The sequence below is a fragment of the Eublepharis macularius genome, chromosome 5 (genome assembly GCF_028583425.1).
Source record: "Eublepharis macularius isolate TG4126 chromosome 5, MPM_Emac_v1.0, whole genome shotgun sequence".
Lineage (NCBI taxonomy): Eukaryota > Metazoa > Chordata > Lepidosauria > Squamata > Eublepharidae > Eublepharis > Eublepharis macularius.
In genome coordinates this window covers 153,815,991-153,837,898 of record NC_072794.1, presented here as the reverse complement: position 1 = coordinate 153,837,898, position 21,908 = coordinate 153,815,991, and the positions used below count along the sequence as shown (strand labels likewise).

At 42.0% G+C, this 21,908-nt stretch overlaps 1 protein-coding gene across 2 annotated transcripts in view; it reads right to left on the bottom strand.

Annotated features, from left to right (window-relative positions):
• RTF2 (replication termination factor 2) overlaps positions 1-19,224 on the bottom strand; it is a 75,228-nt gene extending 56,004 nt beyond the window's left edge. For both annotated transcript variants that reach the window (XM_054979616.1, XM_054979615.1), the window contains exons 1-5: positions 19,087-19,224; positions 16,339-16,433; positions 16,146-16,239; positions 14,687-14,826; positions 10,425-10,503 (exon numbers count right to left, since the gene is read on the bottom strand). In XM_054979616.1, the coding sequence (XP_054835591.1) occupies positions 10,425-10,503; positions 14,687-14,826; positions 16,146-16,239; positions 16,339-16,433; positions 19,087-19,155 (477 nt within the window). In that variant the 5' untranslated portion in view covers positions 19,156-19,224. The remainder of the gene's footprint in view (positions 1-10,424; positions 10,504-14,686; positions 14,827-16,145; positions 16,240-16,338; positions 16,434-19,086) is intronic.
• Positions 19,225-21,908: the final 2,684 nt, after the last annotated feature.

Below are 21,908 nucleotides of genomic sequence, written 5' to 3'. Positions count from 1 at the left end.
TTCCTTGCCAGGATACTGCCCCTCTATTTCTTATTCGGAAATAGGACCTCCCTAGCTCACCCTGCCTCCATTCTCTCTGTCCATACAAGGAAAGAAAACAATCTTGCTTTGAATTTGAATCTTATCCTATATAACTATAACTGGGGCCAGATTTGGACTCCAAACAGAACTCTGGCATGCTCAGGACTACCCCTGTCTTGAGAGCAACTAAGTGTCATGTGTTTCTGCTGCTCTTTCACATGGATGACTTTATGATTAAACCTGCACCGAAAAGTAGCTATACCCCCTCCTATAATTGTTTGCTGTGCCTCTCTGGCCTCTTGCATTCTTGGATGGTGCACTCTACACCTGGTACATTGGTGTGCTTGCACAGTGTACAATCCCTGGCAGCTCTAAGGATTTCAAGCCACTGGGCTGGAGAGATTCTCTTTCTAGGACCCAGGAGACTCACTACCAATCTGAGTGCCTAGAACTAGGCTAATAATATTGCTTACCTTTATGTGATGCTTTTAGACAGTTTGGAATGCATCTACAACAACATATGACATAGTGCATTCTCTCACATCAACCCTGGGAGGGAAATTAAAATAAAAAGAGAGCAACTGGTTGGACTGAGTCCAGCCAGCAAGCTTCATAACTGAGTAGAGGAAGTTGAACCCAGGCCATCATAGTTCTAGTCTTACAAACTATCAGTACACCATACTGGCCCTCTAGTATTTTCTTTAAAATAATGGACATAGTGTCAAATTTGGATCTAATAGTCTTGGATCTAATAGTCTCACCATCTCCAAGCAGCCACAAAACTCATTGGGTAACTATTTATAAGTATTTTTCCAGCGGTCTCTTTCAGTTCTGGGGTTGTGGAATCCGTATGAGCAAACAGCCATATAGGTTGGGGGTGCTGCAGTGAGGAAGAGGGTAAAGTTCCCCCTCTTTCATCGTGACAGAAACATATGCCATTTGTCACTAAAATCAAGCCCCCTACTAGAGGACTGGAAATTTGCAAACACAACACCAAATTTTTTAAAAAGGAAACCAGAGAAGATTTTAAAATGACCTGAAACAGACACTAGGCTAACAAAACAAAACAGAGATGGCACCTTAAAGACTAATATTTATTCCAGCATGAGCTTTCATGCCGGAATAAATGTTATTAATTTTTAAGGTACCGCTGGACTTTTATTTTGCTACAAGAGACTAACATGGTTACCTCTTGGAATTAGCCTAACTGCACTGTAAATGGGTAAAAACTGCTATAAAAATGGAACTATCAGCCATGCAGAAAAACAATCCCCCTACTTAGGAAAACGATCAGCATAGATTCTGCAGAGGGAAGCCCTGTCTCACCTACCTTTGGAGGTTTTGGACAGCATTATCAAATATGTGGGTAGGGGAGCCTGTAGCCATAACATGTTTGGACCTTCAAAAAAAGCTTTCAACCAAGGCTTTCCATAAAGGCTCCTGAACTGGCACAGCAGCCAGACAGATCCTTGTGTGGGTTAACAACTGGTTAAACAAAAGGAAGCAGAGGGAAGGAGTAAACAAATGGTTCCCACAGTGGACGGCAGAACCAGTGCAGCCTACCAAAGATCTGCATTAGGGCTGGTGCTGTTTAACTTGTTCCTAAAAGGTTTGGAATTGGAGGTGAACAGTAATACGTGCAGTGAAATTTCTGCAACACCACATTATTCAGAATACTCTATTCAGCATCATCTCAAATGAAGAAAAAAGGCATAGCAATATATAGTAATAATCAAAGTTTGGTGGAGGTTCTTGAAGAGGTTAAAGATCATGAAGGAAAATATTGGATAAGGATTTTAAAGATTAGATTACCAGAAGGACAAGAATGGACATTGACGTCAATATATGCACCCACTAATACAAAAAATGGATTTTTTTGAAAAACAATTATCAAGTATTATTAGATTTTCAAGAAGGAGAACTATCATAATGCCCTTGTGTAGTTCTCTGTTGCAGCTGCATTCAGACTGAATACTGTTCTGGTCAGCTCACCGAAAAAAGACATTATAGCACTGAGAAAGGTGCAGAAATGGTTAACCAAAATGATCAAGGTTGTTGCATCACCTTCCCTACTAAGAATAGCTAGAGTCTGGGGTTTTTCAGTTAATAGGAAAAAAACCAGGGACAAACCAGGGACAAGACAGAGATTTATTACAGAGGAGATCTTCATCGTTCATGGAGGAGCCATTCCTGGGATGACCATGGAGGGCAAAATTCGTAAATACTGAGAGGCAGGGTTCTGCTGCCACCCAGTAGTAAAACCACCATATTCCCCCCTCCACCCATTTAATAAAGGTTAAGCTGATGGTGCAGTAGAAGTAAAAACAGGCTGGAGTCCATATTACATGACTGAAATGTGAATACAATGGCAAAGGTTTACTATAAAAGGAAGTACTCCACGTAATACAGAATTAAGTTACAGAATTTGCAGACACAAGATGTAGAGATGGCCGTAAGCATAGGTGTTCAGAGGAAGTACACCTCTGAATACTAGTTCAGGGTGGGGGTGGGGGCAAAGATGTATCAATAAACAGAGACTTTACTGTCTAAATGCTTCACTTGCAGACTTTTCCTGGGGAACTTAGTTGGCCACTGTGGGAAACAGATGTTGAACTAGATGGAACATTGATTAGTTCCAGCAGAGTTTATCTGATGTTCCACTGAGCACTTCTATTCATGTGCAGACACCATGGCCTTTGCTGCTTAGCCAATGTGCTCACTAGGATCGCATACTGGGGTAAGAATCCTCCTGGTCTGCACCAAGAATGCAGTCCAGCAGGCTTCTGCATGGTGCCTGAAGGGGCTGGAACAAATGAAGACTGCAACAGGCAATTCTGGTAAAGTGGGCTTACTTTGGCGGTGGGGGGGGGGTGTTATGCTCGAGAACAATTCAGAGGGGCTGCAAAGTATCCCTTTGGCAGATTGCAGCAAGACAAACAATGAGAAGCATCTTTTGTGATCAACAACTGGACAGATTTTTCTGAAGATCCAGTTCTTCAAGATGAAAGAGAAGTGACTATGTTACATGAATGGGAACAATCAGGGTGAAATATCATTGCTGCGAGCGTACCTTTTGACCTATTATCTGCCTCAGGCAGATTTTGAAGAGCGCAAGATATAAATATTAACTAATTGTATAAATAAATACCCCCTTATCTACTGAAGATTTTGCACAGAGAAGAGACAGCTCCCCCCCCCCCAGATGTTCTGTAACCCTCCCCCCTTTGTGGATGAAGAATGACGAGGCAGATCTTCCCTGAATGTTGGAAGAACAGCTTTCAGGCCTTCAATACAAAAGAGACATAAAGCTCTGGGCTTTGGCTTCAAGCCACCAGGGTATGCCATTGGGCCACAGCAGAGGGCCATGTGGTGTGGCCGTCAGGTGTCACCAGTGAGGGCTGAGGCACAAATTGCTAATCACCACTGGGCACATACAGTAGAATAAAATTTACTGGATGAGGAACTGACTATGGTATCAATAGTGTAAAGACTGGTCTTCTAATGCCATCTCCAATGTTTGTGGATCCTTGCTGCCGAAGGTTTTCGGAATCCATGCTTCCACTGAATCCTTTTGATTAACAATAAGTTGTTTAGCATCAACTGCCCTTTCTACCATTCAATTGACTATTCCCTCTATTAATCCTCTGCCATTGGTGTTATTTCATCAGCACCGATGAAACAGCCTCAGATCTTAATCTCCTGGTACAAAGGTACAAAAGCATTTATAGTATGTAGTCAAAGGCCATTCAAACACAGTGGATTAAATGAAAAGGGGAAAAAAACCTCAAGTCATATATATCAACACTAAAACAAAGTCTAAAAGTTCTCATGTTAAAACATGACTTCCTTTAGATGAGACGTCCGTTCGTATTTTCTCAGCTGCCCAAGCAAACAAAAGCAACATCGATGTATTGTCGAAGGCTTTCACGGCCGGAGAACGATGGTTGTTGTGGGTTTTCCGGGCTACAATGCCAAGACCACGGCAATACAGCCCGGAAAACCCACAACAACCAAAAGCAACATCAATGTTTCTGAGGAAGAGTTTAAGCCCTTCAAAAGCACTGTGAGGAATTTGGTACTAGGCTCTGTGTAGAATGGACAGAACAGAGTGTAATGCGGTAAACCCACCGGAACTAGAGCGCTGCATAGACAAAAGCACAAAGCAAATAGTTTCAGGAATAGCAACTAGAGTCCCTTAGTTTCAAGAAGACTGAACAAAGGGGGGCAATTTTACAGACCCTCTCTGGGCAATGACACTAAATTCTCTCTACCATTTCCTAAAATGACCATCAAGCAGCAGGCAGTAGGAGAGCTCCAGACAGCCACCAACATTTTAAAAAACAAAGCCCTGTTTGCGTTCGTTTTACTACCCTACTCTTTCAGTGACCAATTTTGAAAAAACTTTTTCACTGAAAATTCTGCATTTTCCTACCTCCGTGTGGTTTGTTTCCTTTCAGAAAATGAGGAAGGTTTCCATTGCAGACCCCATCCTCAGACATTGTTGCACTTCCATCATTCCCTATGGGGGCCTTTGGGGGGGAGGGGAGGTGAAGTAGTTGTTATTCAACCAAATGCCACCAAAATGACAGCAGAACCCTCGAGTTTCAAGCAAATTGAGCAAAGCATTCAGATTCTACAGGCCCCTGAACAATCTAGGGCTTTTCTTGTGAAAAGAAAAAAAAGACTCTCTCCAGCCCCAAGCGGGGGGGGGGGAGAAGAGAGAATGGCAGCTCTCTACAGCTTGGGATTGGCTGGAAGTACTCTTTGCTGCTCTTCTCTTGCAATGATCAAACTGAAAAGAAGAAATTCTCCTGTAAATCAACACCAGATTCAAAGTGAAATGTGAGCTCATGCTGCATTGCTGATAAACGTCAGAACTAGGAAAAAGCTATTTTTACAGCTCGTGATTTTCACTAGGCACACCCCAATAACTATCGATAGGCCTATGATACATCAATATGTCTAATCCTCTTTTAAAACCATCTCAGCTAGTGGTCAGCATGAGATCTGGTGGCAAGGGAGGGTGCAGGTTGAGCCCCATCTACTCAACCTTCACCAACAAAAGCTATCTTCAGCCCTAAATCCATAAAGATTGCCCACATACTTCAATATCTTCTTCTGCATTAGGGCAAGAAATCAGTTTTGGAAGTATTTACATTGTCAATTTCTACACCCAGTACCAAATTCCACACTTACAAGGAAACATGGAATTGCACACAGCTCTAGACTTCATTTTAGGAATCTCTTTATGAAGCACTAGAAGCAGAGTTGGAAGTGACCAAAAAGCCTCCTGGCAGACAGGTATTATCTATCTTCCAGCTGATCATTCGTGGTTACATGTATCCAAATCTAGACCTTCAGTGTCAGATAAGATGGGAACAGGTATACTACACAAAAGTGTTCACGGAATGACAAACTTGAGAGTTGTCATTCACACAAAACAAGCCACACACTTTGGGGGCGGGGGGGAGCGGATCTTCTGCTCCCACCATAAAAACTTTAGATACTCCACTGGACCCCTTCCAAATTCAATGTCTATGTTTTCAGTGAGCATGATAAAAGTAACTCTTTCTAGTTACAGGGATAGCCTACATGTCACAACTGTATCCCAAAGATTGCTTTTACCAGCTAATGCAACATCCTTTGGGTTCCTGGTTGCATTTAAAAAACAATGGCAAACCTTCAACTTCAAAGGTCACTGTTCATTATAATCTTCATTGCAGGGCCATCAAAGACCACCTTAGTGACTTTTGGACTTTCTAGCTTCAAGCAACTCCTTCCACATCAACAGTTTCCATGGAATCATTGTACAGGTCTCTGTTCAAAGGTGCACAAGCAGTTTTAAGTATTTATACTATGCCATTGTTTTACTGTGATTTTATTGTATATATTATGTTTTGTACTGCTTTTAACTGAAGAAATTGTTGTGAACCACTTCAAGTTCTTAATTGAAGAGAAGTGGCATATAAATCAAATAAATAAATCCATTCACGCAGGGCATTGGGTAGGCCTCAGTATCAGCCCATACACACAAAGAATGCACTTCCATGAGGCTACATACGGCTGGCAATGCTGTCCAAGCTGCCCTCCAGGGAAACCCTGTCCACAGCTGCGGAATTTTTTTCCCCACTGAGGAACCTCCCAATAATCTTCAAAAAAAACCTCCAGGATTCTCTGGAACACATAAGCTTGACTACTTCTAGGATTTAGGTGCCCGGCTAACGTTCCTCCCAGTTTTTTGAGAAAATGCTCATCATCTGCTTTCCACCCTTGCATCGTTTTAAATTCTGTAACGTTCCTGCCTGATGAAGAGTTCTAGTGAGCTTGAAAGCTTGTGCCATGTTTTGTATCAATGTGGTTGGCCCTAGTAACAGGTACAAGAGGGATTTCATTCGTGTTTTGATAATTTACCAGCCATTCCTACATTAAGAGCTCAAAAGAGACCAGAATGGCTATGCATCGGTGCTGCAGGTCTGGTGCTTCTGGCAGGAACGTTGTGAAGCATGGGAAGGAAACAAGACTAACCCAGCAACCTAACGGAGATGTGCTCAGAAGGCGCTGAGTGATCACAACCATAAACATTAGACCAAATCCCAGTGAAAGCGAAAACGAGCCAATGAATAAAACAAGACTGCTTAATTATCCTCTATTGTACCACGTAATGTAGCCTTGCCGTGTATTAACTACAGCCACAATACCCATACTTTGCTGTCACCACAACAAAGCCTTTCTCAGCTAGAAGGCAGATTCAGTTGGATCCAGGATGCATCTTAAAAGATCCTCCTTTTTGTTTTAGGGGGGAAGGGAGATGGAAGAAGTAGCTGCAAATACAATGCGTACCACATCAGAATATCACAAGGCGTTTCTTCTTTTTCCTGCCTTGAGCACATTTACTGGGGTTAATTTTCTCAGTTATGCACAAAAGAGAGGGGTATGCTTGGGGAACAGAGCTAATTGCTGCTTTAAATAAAAACAAAACATTAAATACCTGATACGTAGCAACCAATGCCCACTGGACCCATTTATTAAGCTTCAGCTAATCTTAAGAACAGGTTATCAGTCATGCTTCTGAGAGTAACTTGTGATCTATTCTGAGAGTAACAACAACACTTGAAATGAAGGCTTAGTTTTTAACACAGCAGTGTATGTTTACACTTCACAAAAAAGCTTTAAAGTAACTGTGTATTGTAAAGAGGATAATAATTCAGGCCAGCACGACTGGGATGTGTGTTGACTCACTGTGGAAATCAGCCCTGAACTGTAAAATTAGTTTGTGTTGCTAACCTGGTTTTATGTGGCAATCATTAAAGAGACAGAGAAAGCCTTTGGCAAATCCATTGTGGAACAATGGTTCCACATTCAAGGTTTTGAATGTGGTTCAAGGTTTTGGTGTTCAAGGTTTTGGTGTTGACCTATAAAGCCCTATGCGGACTGGGCCCAGCATACCTTCGGGACCGCCTCTCCCCATATGTTCCCCGGAGGTCGCTTCGATCAGCCACTAAGAACTTGCTGGCGGTCCCTGGCCCCAGGGAGGTCCGCCTGGCCTCTATCAGAGCCAGGGCCTTCTCAGTTCTGGCTCCGACCTGGCGGAACTCTCTGTCTGAGGAAAGTAGGGCCCGGCAGGATTTGTTATCTTTCCGCTGGGCCTGCAAGACGGAGATGTTCCACCAGGCATTTGGTGGGGGCTAGGCTGTCCTCTCGCCAGCCATACCACTGAAGACCTGCCACCGCCCATGCAGGACAATGCTGTATTTTAATATTTTATACCCACCAATTTTAATTGTTTTGATATGATGTTTTAATGTTTTAATAATGTTTTTACTGTTTTAAGCTGTTGTTAAACCGCCCTGAGCCCGTCTGACGGGGAGGGCGGTCTAGAAATGTGATTAAATAAATAAATAAATATCATTATATTAGGTACAATAACTGAAGGGACAGCCATTTGAGGATTACTGTCTCTTAGGATGCCTCCCCTTGCAAGGGGTACAGGGCAACTGCTTGTGAAAGAAACAGGCAGAGTCAGCCCAGGTGACATGGCTCAGCTTGCTGGACTGCGTCCAAGATTTCAACTGCTGTGTTTACAACCAACAGTCACCGCAATTAATTGTGTGCGTAAAGGACAAACATATATTAACTCTGCTGTAAAGATACACTCATGATGAAATCAAGTTCACTTTGTGAACATCTACTGAAATACCTTACTATACACAGAACTCCCCAACACCTTCTCTTGACAAGCTATTCAGCCTATGCTAGCTTCTCAGATGAACAGTTTAAGAGGTTGTGCTGGTGCTGCTGATACCATGAAGTCAATGCGTAACTTACGAATATCACTGTGTTTGCACCTAAGCGCAAGTCAATTACACTGTAAGGATTTCAGGCCTGATTCACAAGGCTGCTACATCTGCTGGGACTGTGGAGAGAAGGTCTAACAGCACTCAAGACCCATCAAGCCTGGGGCTGAATGACTAAACAGCCCAAATGAGTGTAAAACCCGGCAACATGGATGTGACTTATTGGAGTAGTCCTAACAATCTCATCAGGCAGGGGCCCCTAATTTTCTGAAGCCTGAGAGCTCCTGATACAGGGTGGTGAGCCCAACCACAAAATAGCTCCCCCAAGAGGCAAAGCCAACCACAAAATGTCATAGTGAGGTCACATGTAATTCTAATAGTGACTCTTCTACATTTCAAGCAGAAGCTCTGCTCAACAGGATGCTGTTCAAAATGAACGCGTTGTTTAAAAATAATCATCTTTCATACACACAGCTTATCTTCACTTATGCAGCAAAGATTTTTGCACTGCGGTGGCAGCAGGTGCTGAAGCAACTTCTTAAAAATCTGCACAGCTAATCAGATCCCCAATGACCAAGTAGAAGCCATGCTGGGCAAAAGCCCCACCTGGCCTGCCCACTTTCTAAAAATACTTGGCGGGCGGCAGGTTGGGGACCCCTGCCTTACGGAATAGCAATCTGATGCACAGAATTCAGTATAAATGCAATGACTTTGCTCAAAAGTTCTGAGTGAAAGCATCATGACAGCAGCGAAAACACTACAATGAAGCACATAAAATATGTGATTCACAAAAAATAAATGGCAAAACACATCTCCTGGAAAATTAGTCGGTGACTGTGGGTGTGTGTTGTGTGCCATCAAGTCATCTCTGACCTATGGCAACCCTATGAATGAAAGACCTCCAAAATGTCCTATCATTAACAGACTTGCTCAGATCCTGCCAAGTGGAGGACGTGGCTTCTTTTATTGAGTCAAGCCATCTCGTTTTAGGTCTTCCCTTTTTCCTACTACCTTCCACTTTTCCTAGCATTATTGACTTTTCCAGAGAATCTCATCTTCTCATGATGTGACCAAAGTATGATAGCCTCAGTTTTGTCATTTTAGCTTCTAGGGAGAATTCAGGCTTGATTTGATCTAGTACCCACTTATGTGTCTTTGACTTCCCCAAAGACACTGAGAGAGAGCAATTTTTTGAAACTACTTTGCATATGCTATTAATACAGCAGCCTATATAGCTTAGACTAGGCCAGCCTTGTCAGAATCCATTGCTAAGCAGGGTAGGCTCTGGTTACTACTTGGCTGGGAGACCACAAAGGAAGACTAAGGTTGCTATGCAAAGGAAAGCAATGGCAAACTATCCCTGCTCATCTCTGGCCTTGAAAACCCCATGATGGGGTCTCCGTAAGTTGGTTGCACACTTTACCTTTATATACATCTATGAACAGTCAGTTCCCACATCGGTCCTGTCCCCCCTGGGACCACTGAATGGGAGAGAGGGCAGGGTCACAAAATCATGATTGTTGAAAATGCAGATACTCCAGGCTGGAGGAGAAGTACAAGGTATACAAGGGGAAGTACGAAACGAGGGTGTAGGAAATGAGCAATGAGGCAAAGTGGTTAGGAGGACTGGAGGATCCAAGGGGTAAGGAGGGCAGGTGCTAGGAAAGTATAGCCTAAGGACAGCTTTGATTTCCTAGGCAGTCTACTTCCTTCAGAATGGCGTCAAGACCATGGAGTTTATGGAAGTCTGGACTACATGAATGAAACAGTGAGATAAAGACAGGCAAGGGCAAAAAGGCAGTTCTGGAGAGGCTAAGAAAACTAGACATCACCATGACAAAGTAAAAGCATAACCTCTTGCATTGTCGCTATGCTATTAAACACAAGACAAAAATCTCCATAGCATAAACAGATTCTCTACTGAATGCACAGCAGGCAAGATGAAATCCAAGGAAAAGTTCACCCTGATTTCACCGATTCTCAGCAGCAACCAAGCCAGCAAGTTTAAAGCCTTGCTGTTCTTGACAGGACTTAACCTCAGACTTCTGGGCTGGAACTCAGCACAAATTAATGAAAGATGACTTGGTAGGAGGAAGGGGGGGCACTTACCCTATGACAAGCTTCTGTTTTAATTTCTTTGAGGGCACGTTCGGAAAACACACACCCACAGTTTCGCAAGAAACAAAACCTTGCAAGAGTAAAAAGAAAAAAAAATAAATCAACAGATGGAAAGCAGAAGTCCAAGTCACATAAAGTCAGCATCCAACTTCAATGAGTTACAATTAACATTCAGCTTCATGGGACACAGGCTGTAATCCTATGCACACTTACCTGGGAACAGATCCAGAGGAGTTAGCCGTGTTAGTCTGTAGTAGCAAAATAGTAAAGAGTCCTGTAGCACCTTTAAGACTAACCAACTTAACTGTAGCATAAGCTTTCGCGAACCACAGCTCTCTTCGTCACTATTTTACCTGGGAGCAAGTCTCATTCAAGTTCATGGGATCTTCTTTCAAACGGAGACACTTCCAACTTGGAAGTGTTGGAAATCACAATTAGGCCAGAATTTCTAAGTAATTGTAAACAACAGATGGGGGTGGGGGAGACTTCATTGCATGGGCTGGCTGCCGATAAGCAGCATTTTAGTTGGTATGTCCCAAAGAGCCCCCTTGTGGTTATCCCAGGGAGTACAGGATAAAAGGACTTCATAGGCAAGCTTCATTACTGCAGCAATGCAATAATATATTCCAGTAAATAACCAATTAAAAGTGAAGCCATCACATTAACTTGTATAGACAGATGAGTTTTAGAAGCTGTTCATATGTTTCATTTAGTGCAATATTTAAATAAGGTTTGGTTCCTCTCACATTTAACGAGTTGCATCCTGTAGGTCTGCTCTATTTTATTGTAGTCTTAAAGGTGCTACTGGACTCTTTTTGATTTTGCTACTACAGACTAACACGGCTAACTCCTCTGGATCTAGGTCTGCTCTGTTAGCATTTGTGCTTCCAAAGCCTTCCCTTATGCAAGAGGTTTGCCCCAGGAGAAGGTGCCTTGCACCAGGGCAAAGTACTCAGAGCTTATGTTATTATATGACTCCTTTAAAAGCACAGCATGGCCCTTCTTCACTTTTTCCCATCTGAAGTTAAATGAAGCTTTGCTTTTCAGGGCCCCACAGTGGAGCTTGCTTGAACTGGCCCGGATCCTTCAGTTTGGGAATGCTCTCCAAGGGAAAAGTGCCCATTCATGTCAGTGGGACTTAGTTTAGAGGAGACATGTTGAGGAATCCATGGCTGCAGTCTAAGTGAACAACCATGCATTCTCAGCTTCCCACAAGATACAACAGAACATAAAAAAGTCAAGGCATTCTCTTCTTCATTTGCTAATAGTTAATTTATAATTCATAATGTCCATTATTCACTTACTGATGCAGTACTTTGGCTGAAATGTTCTTAGTTAAGGAACCTAAATAAATTCCATAGATTTACATACTGCAAAATCTCAATAGATGTCTAGGCCAATTCTCTCACACCATCTGATGTCCACAAGGAATGTGAGTAAGAATTAAAGAGCAATTTAAAGGGGATCTTAACTTCTAATACACATTTCTTGGACTCAGTCATCAGCCCCTTAACTGTAAAATGGGCCTATACACTACAAATTAATTTAGTTAGATCGTAATCGAATTAACTGATGAAGAAGCTGGTGAACTATATGAACCAGAATCAGTTAAAGATGGAGACTTTAGAGACTTCTAGCAGGATCTTCAGAAGCATTATAGATTTCTTATTCCGCTGTAGCTGGGTACACATTGAACGATGACAAAACTTTGTTCTTTAATACATAACCCTTGGATTTGTCTTCTCATTACTGGCTATTAAAGACAAATTTAAATACAAACATTATAGTCTATTTAGGTGTAAAAACTGGGTGGAACTTACCAGATTTGTGGGATAAGAACTTTAAAAGCGGATTTAAAAGTAAATCAAATCTTTGGAATTCATTCTAGTTAACATTGTTCGGTTATATAAATGCTATTAAAGTGATGTTGATATCGAAGTTGATTTATTTATTGGGAAACCTTCCTGTTACAATATCAGGGAAAACTGTGAAGGAATGGCAATCTATAATAAACTGTTTTTTTTGGAAAACAAAAAAAAGCTCAATTCACTCTGAATTGAGCTTTAGCAGAAAATAAGTAGGGGAAATGCAGGATTAAATATGCCAAACCTAAAAGTCTATCATGATGCAGCTCTTTTATCATGGTTACTGGAACAGACAACAGAAAATGAACATATGAAACTGAAATAGAACAGGCGTATGTAAATATGTCCCTGCATACTTTCTTACGGCTTAAGAAACCCTTAAGAGGAAAGGTTTTTAAGTTTAATAACTTTGTTATTAACAATCTTTTATTTTGTTGGAATAAACTGAAGAAAAAGTTATTGCCCGGTATTTTCCAATTGGCATCAGCCATTAGAGATTTAAGTAACCTACAAGAGGTCAGTAAAGAGGCTTGGGTAAATGGGACAGGTTTAAAATTGATACATACAACTCTTGAACGGTAAATAACAGTGTGATCTCCTTTCATCAGATTTCTTCAATTAATTTTAGCATTTGGATTTCTGCAAATGAGAAGCTTTTACTGAAGCAAATAACACAGGGCAAAATATTAAGAAAACCCACTGAGTTTGAAATTTTGTTAAAGCAAGGAAGTAACCATGTTTTATCAAGAATATGTGACATTTTGATAAAATCTTATCGTTACCCATCTTAGCAGCAGAAATGGAACACGCCTCTGTGTTATGAAACATAAATAGAGATGTGGAAATATATATCATCATTTGGATCAACTTTTATGGCATCTCTTGCTTTTAAAGAGAATGGTATGAAAATGATACAACAATGGCACTTAATGCCATTAAGAACTATTAAAATGTTTTATAGAGGCTCTGAGAATTATTGGTTCAGTAAAGAGCATAAAGTGGATTTTATGCATATGTAGTGGCGGGGTGTGTGCGCAAAGAAATTCAGGGCATCTATTTACAGAGTATTAACTCAAGCTTTAGGTATACACTTGCCTTTTAGACCAGAAGTATTACTTTTGTCTGAAGCCACAGGTCTCTGCACCACTCACTCCGCCCTTGCAGCAGCAGACAGCCTTGCCAGGCCCCGTGCTACTCACGCCTTGCCTGCAGCAGTCCTGGGACCTGAGACAGCCAAACCTCCTCCCAAGAGAACTGCCAGCATGGCCCAGGAAAAGCCGAGCTGGCAGGAGGTCTCTAACAGCTTGAGCCTGGTTTGGGGCCTAAGTGGGCCCAACCAGGAAGTGGATGGGTAAACCATTGCTGGATGAACTGAGAGGGAAGGAGCCAAGAATGCTAAAAGGCTCATACAGCTCTTCCAACTGATTGGCTCAGGAGCGGGACGTTCAGGAAAGCCAGGGCAGAGTTGGAAGGAGGTTCAGGGGTTGAGCAAGGAAACTCCTAAATAAGACAGCTCCTGTGAGGGCTGATGATGGCGTGGTTGGGAAGCAGCTCTGGATAGGCTGGTCAAGAGAAGGTCAAGCGGAGGCAACCCTGTTCCCTGGCTGGTCTGATACTTGAGGACACCCACAGACAGCAACCAGTTGGGCCAGAAGGTTGGTTGGGCCAAACCATCTCAACATAATTTTTGAATTATGTTGAGATGATACTAAAGGTGCTGGAATGAGCAAAGATAGCAAAATGTTTGTCACTGATTGGAGAGAAGACAAGTGGAAACCTCTTACTGACTTTCAACGTGTAATGGTTGATGAATTGTGGGGTTTTGGATTAATGAATCTGGGCACGAGCGATAAGAGAGCTTTTAATTTTAACACAGAGTAAGGGGAAATTTGAAAATACTAGTATTTCTCATGCAGAAAACTGGAAGCCCTCTTTTAGATTATTCAGTTGATTATTTGGTTCTCCCACCCTCCCCTTCTCTCTTTCTTCTTCCTTTATTGTATATTTTCTGTTCTGTTTGTATGGTCGGTTACTGTTGTTTGTTTGCTAATCATCTCATTTGGCTAGTTTTTGGGTTACTGTAATTCTATGTTTTGTCTTTTTTAATTTTTATCTTATTTAAAAAAGAGAGATGATATGAAAGAAATTTCAATTTAGTCTTTTGAACATTTTAACTGTTGCTAGGATAACCTTTGCAAAAGTTTGGAAACAAGGTACGCTGGTAGATGTGTGTCATTGGGTTGCAAAGGTTAAAAAAACATATATAATGATTAACCTTATTTAGTAAAGGTAAACATGTTCATGAAATGGAACAGCTTTGGAATTTTGTTATTGATCATTTGGATACAAACTACTGATGCAAGTTAATAAAAAACTGAAAACACTAACCTATGCCTTCCATTCATTTCCAATCCCACTATAGGGCAAATAAAACGTGCACTCTGGAGGTCATCGTATTTATCCCCCTTCGTGTTCCCCTTGTCACCATTCCAAGCCGGGTTATCTGTGAGGTTCAGTTCTATGACATTCTGAAAGAGAATACATAGAAGTCTTAGCTAAGTTGCTTTTCACTCAAGTAACTTGGAAGGAAGCATAAGCAAAGACACTGCAATCCCCCTCTTTACCATTCTAATAGAATCATCTGTTGAATTACTTAGGTTAGAAGCCCTATTTGTGAATTTTTAAAACATCTGTGCAAAAGCAGTGATGGAACTGCTTTGCAGTTCACAGATCTATTAAGTTCTACAAGGCCTAACCAGTTTCTAAAACCTTAGTTCAGCTGGAGGAGGTAAGCTAGTATGGAATAAAGATTAGAGTACTAGACTATGATGAGGGAGACCAGGTTCAGATCCCCACTCTTCCATTACACCAAGAGGGAGACCACAGGCCTGTGTTGCCATCTCTCCGCCTGAACCAGGTAACAGGGCTGCTGTGAGGATAGAGTGGGGCAGGGGAGCATCAAGTATGTTTCCCTGGGCTTCTTGTGAGGAGGACAGTGTCGAGGCCAAATAAACAAGCCACAGTAAGCAGTCCTTCAACTTCTGATCACATATGTGCTGATTACAGCCTGAACATTTGTGCCTGATATCTACAATTACTACTTAACAGTTTAGCATCACTAAGTTAAAACATTGTAGAGACAACAGAACTGGCACTACTGTCTGCCCAAAGAGTGGGTCAAAATGATGGGGGGGAGGACACAGGACTTGATAAAAAGAGACAAAAGTGAGAAGGCACCAAAAGAGGAGGCCGAGAAGACATTCCCCTGCCTCCCTCCTCCCCATGCTTATTAAAGTTCCTGTGGCTCTGCAACCTCTGGGGAAGACGGAAAGAACAGATGCTCTGCAAGACAATGACACTTCCGCCTGGAGTTGCTGATAAGGATACCAGTGGGTCTTCCCTACAGAGGCTGCAACTCCAGCACTACTTAGGGGCGTCAACTTTTTAGTGAAAGAGGCACAGGAGAGGACACAGAATCATACACAAATGGTGACTATAGACAAGGCTGTAAGGACAAAAAGGTTTCAAAGATGAATTGCAGACAGGTAAAAGGGCCATTTCAGACATCAGGAAAATCATGACAAAAAGGGCAGAAAACAAGTGGATCAACTAAAGAAGTGCCAGACAGGGAATGAAAGGAGAGAGGAGAAGCACACTGAACTTAGGGAGAAAAAAATACTCCTCAAGGATACCTTATTTTACAAATGGGTATATTCTAGAGAAGTTTGGTACTTTCAAGTATTTTATGATGCTAAACTGAAATCAGGTACAACTGTCTCTGATCTATGTACAACAGATATAGCCTTCCATACAAAAGTGGAGAGGGATCACAAGCAGACAGCTTTACCTTCATACTCTTGATATGGGATGCAGCCTCCACAATGGCTTTCTCAGAAGATTTATCCAGCAAAAATTCAATGATTGCATCTTTGTTATATAGCCTGTAATAAGAAATGTATTATGAAAACGGATTAACTTCACATCTGAGATATATTCAGAAATTAAAATCCATTTAAAAAAGAAAGAAATTGCAATCATACCTGCCAAGCTCACAAGCGACTATAGGTCTGCTTAATTTTTCCTGACTCAGAGTGCAGTAGTACCACTGAGCCACTAATTCTGCATTTTTGTCAACCTGAGGAAAAACAATATGCATGTCAAGAAGCCAAAGCCTTGCTCAACACTAACACATTTTACACCCATCTTTCTATACACTTTAGAAACCCACCTCCCACAGGCATTTCATATGCAATACACTTTAAAAATCCAGAATAATTACTAGCAGATAAGTACACAGCTTGTGCTACTTAAAGGAATCATCTTCATGACTCTTGACATTTCTAGCACTGATTTGCAAATTTACCAGTGCAATGTTGGTTGTCCCCTATTTCTATTTGCAATAGGTCTATGCCCAAGAGAAGCAGGAGAAGAACACACACATTTACTATATTATTATCACTATATTTACTATATATTATTATTATACTATATTATGACTATTATACCATTAAATTGAATCCATACAAGGTGGGAGTGATGTTGGTTGGGAAGGCAGAGCTCTGGAAGGACACTGTGCTTCCCACTTTCAATCTGGTTCAGTTGACCTTTGCAGACTCAGTTAAGAGCCTAGGGATTATACTAGATCCAGCACTGATACTAGAGAATCAAGTAAATGCAACTGCAAAAAAGTCTTCTCCCAACTCAGACTAACCTGGAAGAAAGCCTCCTACCCTGACCCGGCTGGCCAAATGGATTCATGGTAACATTGAGACTAAGACTATTGTAATGCACTCTACATAGGTTTTCCCTCTGTCAGTTCACAGACTCCAACTGGGGCAGAACGCCATTGCTCTATTATTATCAGGAGCTAGGCACAGCATGCATATTACTCCCATCCTGCAGTCATCCCATGAATTACCAGGCTCAACTCAAGGTTTTGGCTATCACATACAAAGCCCTGCATAGCTTTGGCCCCTTATATTTTCAAGACTCCCTCTCCCACTATGCTCTGCCATGGCAACTTCACTTATCTGAACAGGGCCTTCAGCAGATACCACTCTGCAAAGGGGCAAGATTTGGTCCTATGTTTGTTTTCATATTTCTGCAATCCATACTCCATTGTGCTGTTTGTTGGATGTACCAGGCATTGACTGTTTTGATTTACACAGTGTAATCCTCCTTGAGTCTCAGTGAGTGTGTGTGTGTGTGTGTGTGCGCGCGCACACACACACACACACAAGCTGACATATCAGAATTGGCCACAGCCTCTTAATGTATGAGTACGCAATGAGAAGCCTGCTTGTTCCTTCTGAAGCTGAAGCCAACACATAACTTCAAGATCCACCATCTGTTTTCAATTCTTCACATGGATATGAACCTCTTTCTTTCTTACGTTATATAAACCACCTTTGAATTAATTTTAACTCCAATGTGCTTGTATGTTCAAACAAACTATGAGATGATAGGGGCTTTGGACTCATCTGCCTTCATGTCTCTGTATAAATAACCATGCAAAGCAATAGCACAATTCTCTGTTGCAGTTCTGTAAAGAACAACAGCACAGAGTAGTCAGAAGAAACACTGTACAATTCCTTTTGTAGATATTAACTGCTACTTCAATAAGAACAAGTTCTGAATTTTAAATAAACCCATTATCTCCAGTACCACTGCTCTAGAGACCTAATCATGAAGCTCTCATAAAACATTGGTCAAGCAAGCAAGCAACTCTGGTGAATGAAATGCTATTACCAGGGGAGGAAGAGTAGGAATCAAAGACTCACTGTACTGTTCCTTTTTTCCTGAAATGTTTATAGGACACTATAAACAGTCTGTCATATATTATATAAACCAGTATGCCTGTTCTCCCTCAATAGCAACTGTTAGCAAGGAGGAAAGGAAACTTTGGCTTGAACATCATCCAAGTATAATGGATGTCTGGTTACAACTTATTCTCCCTTGCTTATGGAGAAGGGACTGGCTCTATTGTCATATTTGCTGTAACAGATTGCAGTACAATCCTATACAGTTACTCCAGTCTAAGTTCAATTATTCCAGTGGGCCTAGAATGGAGTAACTCTGCACAGCTACTCCTTCAGAATATGTGAATACTCCATATTCACACCCTTGCATACTGTATTTTAATCCCTTAAAAGACACCCTACATTGCAAGCTCACAGTAACTAGTAAGGAATCTTGTAGTACCCTAAAGACTAATGGAATTATTGTGGCAAAATCTTTGGTGAGCCAAGACCCCTTTTCCTCAAATACATGGTTACAACCAGTTTGTAGAAAGATGCATATCCAGAATAACTAACAGGAGAGGGGAGGAGAATATCACAAAGAGAGGTCAGAAGATTCAATTGTCCTGGACTAGTTATGTGACACTATACTGCGAGAGAGACGAAAACAAAAGCCAGCAGGGAAAAAAGTAAATGATCCACTCTGTGGGGTGTGGACCCCTCCAACGTTTGGAGACCTCCCCTGAGCAGCTACAGCAGATCTCCCTAAAGTAGCTATGCAGTAGCATGTAGCTTTGAAACTTCATGGGAGGGGAGGGGGAGACTATTAAGTATATGGCATGAACTTCTACCCTCCGTTCTCCCCCAAAAGAATGAACTTTCAGGAAAGGGGATAAGGGGGGAAGAAAGGAACTCCCCCCCCCCCTTTTCCAGGACGGTGGAAAATTTACGGGCGCTCCCAAAGTTACCCTTCTCCTATGGACTCGGCCTCCACCCCACTCCCATCCCGGCCCCGTGTATCGACAGGCCCCCTCTTATGCCGTCGTTTACCTTCTCGACCTTCCGTGGCCCCTTCACCAGCTCGTGCCTCTTGGGGATGGTTCCCCCATCGCAACCCATCTCTCTCCCTTCAGATTCCTCCTCAGTCTTCCCGGTTTCCACACAACAAAGAAACTTCCGGCCACGAAAGATGAATCCTTCCGGCGCAGAACCTCGAAGGGGCGGTACTGATGACGTAACCCGCTCGCGTTGCTGATGGGCTCCTAGCAACGCGGCCGACGCTCTCCAGAAGCAGGCGGAAGGGGTGGGAGTGGGGTCAGCGGGCCGCTCTAATAGGCTTTACACTCAAGTAGGCGTGATTAGGGTTGGACTGTGGGGTGGTGTACAACGCCAGAGAGTCCACCCTTCAAAGATGCTATTTTCTCCAGGGGAACTAACCACTACCGCCTTGAGATCAGTTGTCATTCCAGGAGATCTCCAGCCAAGTTGGCAACCCATCCCAAACAGACTTAGCTTCTCTGCTTGTAGTCTTAGGTAGATCAAGATGGGTAGCCGTGTTAGCCTGTCTGTAGCAGTAGAAAAGAGCAAGAATCCAGTAGCACCTATAAGAACAAATTTTGTGATAGGATATGAGCTTTTGTGAAACACAGCTGAAGAAGTGAGCTGTGACTCAGGAAAGCTCCTACCCTACCACAAATTTTGTTGGTCTTATAGGTGGCTACTGGTCTCCTGCTCTTTTCTGCTGCTTCAGACAGGCTAACACGGCTAACCATCCTGATCTTTTCTACTGTAATTTTAGGTGAATTTGAGAGTAAGTACCATTGAATTCCACGAGGCTTATGTCTTGAGTAAATGTGCACAGGGATTAGATCTTGAAGTTTTAAGCAAACTTACTTGGGGGTAAGCTGTGTTGTCCTGATGTCCCAGTGAATGTGCTTACTGGGTTGGGTCTGCATTCTTTGGCAGGCTTACTTGGGAGTAAGCTGCATTCAAGCGGGCGAGAGATCAGAGTTAAAATGCCTAGGGTTGCAGGTCTTATGCAAGTTTATTTGGGAATACATTCCATGGAACGGAGTAAGCGTATGTGTTCAGATGAAAGGCTGCCATCCTATGCCACTTACTTTGGAGAAAGGGTCAGGCCACCCACTCAGTGGGACTTGTGCATAAAGGGTTTCTGAACCAGGCATATGCCTCAGCTGTTTTATAGTGAGAATCATTGTTGGCCCTGTAGAAATTGCTTTCAAATTCTCTCTTGAAAAGTGGTAGGTAAGAGTACCAGCAGTTTCCATACAAATTTTAAAACTATGTAGTAATAGTTGTTGGGTTAGCAAGATTTGAGTCCAGTAGCACCTTAGAGACCAATAAGATTTTCAAGGTGTAAGCTTTTGAGAGCCAGAGGTCCCTTCTTTAGATACTGAAGAAGGAGAAGGGAGGAAAAGGGAGCTTAGGAAAGCTAATATCCTGGAAAACTAGATGATCTCTAAGGTACCACTGGATTCAAGGCCTACAGCTGTTGGATTAGAGTTTCAACAGCAAAATAAAATAAAGGACCCCGCTGAGGTTGTGACAACTGGTTTTAGAACACCTGAGGGACATCAGCTATATTTTATATAGGCCTGGCATGATTAATTAAATTTTATCAAATATTCCATGAAGAAAAAAATACCAATATGTAAGTGGCAGTTTTTTCTGTGTGAAGGTAGACATTTCTCAGCTACAACTGTGTTTTTTAAGGGGCATTTTTAAAAATGGTTTCTTGCTTTGTTTCTGTTTTAATTCCAGGGTTTTAAAATGTTTTAACTGTAAATAAACTGACCTAGGTGTTCCAGGACAAAAGCTACAAAGAGCCATTCATAGTGACAGAAACTTAAATTGTGAAAGGTTCGTTTGAATTTTTTAAAATTAATTGGGTTGTTTCACAGTAGCAATGAATCAACCTTTTTAAATAGGCATCGGATCAGATCGCAATTAAGGCACCTTCTGGTGTCCTAATAAAATGTATGGGTTAAGAACACTTGTCCAGTATTTGACAGGTCATTTGACAGGTCATTTTTTTCTGATTCTTCCCCCCACCCCCAATTCTAGGTTTCCCCCCTAATTCTATGGAGCTGCAATATTCAGAAGTAAATATCGTTTTAAGTGTAAGTTTCTGTCCACCTTGAAATCCTTGTTCCTTCCTTCAGTTTCTGTATCGTGGCTATCTCGGGTAAATGGTTTAGGGCAGTGGTCTTCCATCCATGGTTTTTGAGACCTTGGATGATTTGCAGGATTGGCAAGCCCCTGTAGACATGCTATTTTTAAATAAAACAGCTGCTGCACATGCTAATGCATTGACAGCCAGGTCATTGTGACTCCTCTCTCTGTTTGTATACACACTAAGAGGACCAGCAGGATGGTAAGACAAGGTTACTTGGAAGTGGAGATTATTTTTTTTTTGTACAGATAGATTCATAGGCATATGAAGCTGCCTTTGGCTGCCATCAGTCCATGAAGATCAGTATCATCTACTCTGCCTGGCAGCAATTTCCCAATGTCTCAGGTTGCGGTCTTTAACATCACCTACTGCCTGCTTGTTTTAACTGGAGAACCTGGGGGATCGAACCAGGGACCTTCCAAATGCAAAAAAAGGTGCTTTACCACTCAGCAACGGTCTTACCCCACACATTTCACTACACACAAAGTTCATTCCTTTTATCTTTTCTGTTTCCCCACTTTTGTCAAGTTAATCCTCCAGTGCTCTGTGAGTGTGCTTGCAACACAGGGCTGTCTTTTCCCGGGAAATCTGATACAAGAATAGGTGAGGAGCTTGGGGTAGCTGATGGGGGTTAAAGTGGGTGGGAAAGAAGAGAGAAAAGGCAAGGGAGAACTTTTGC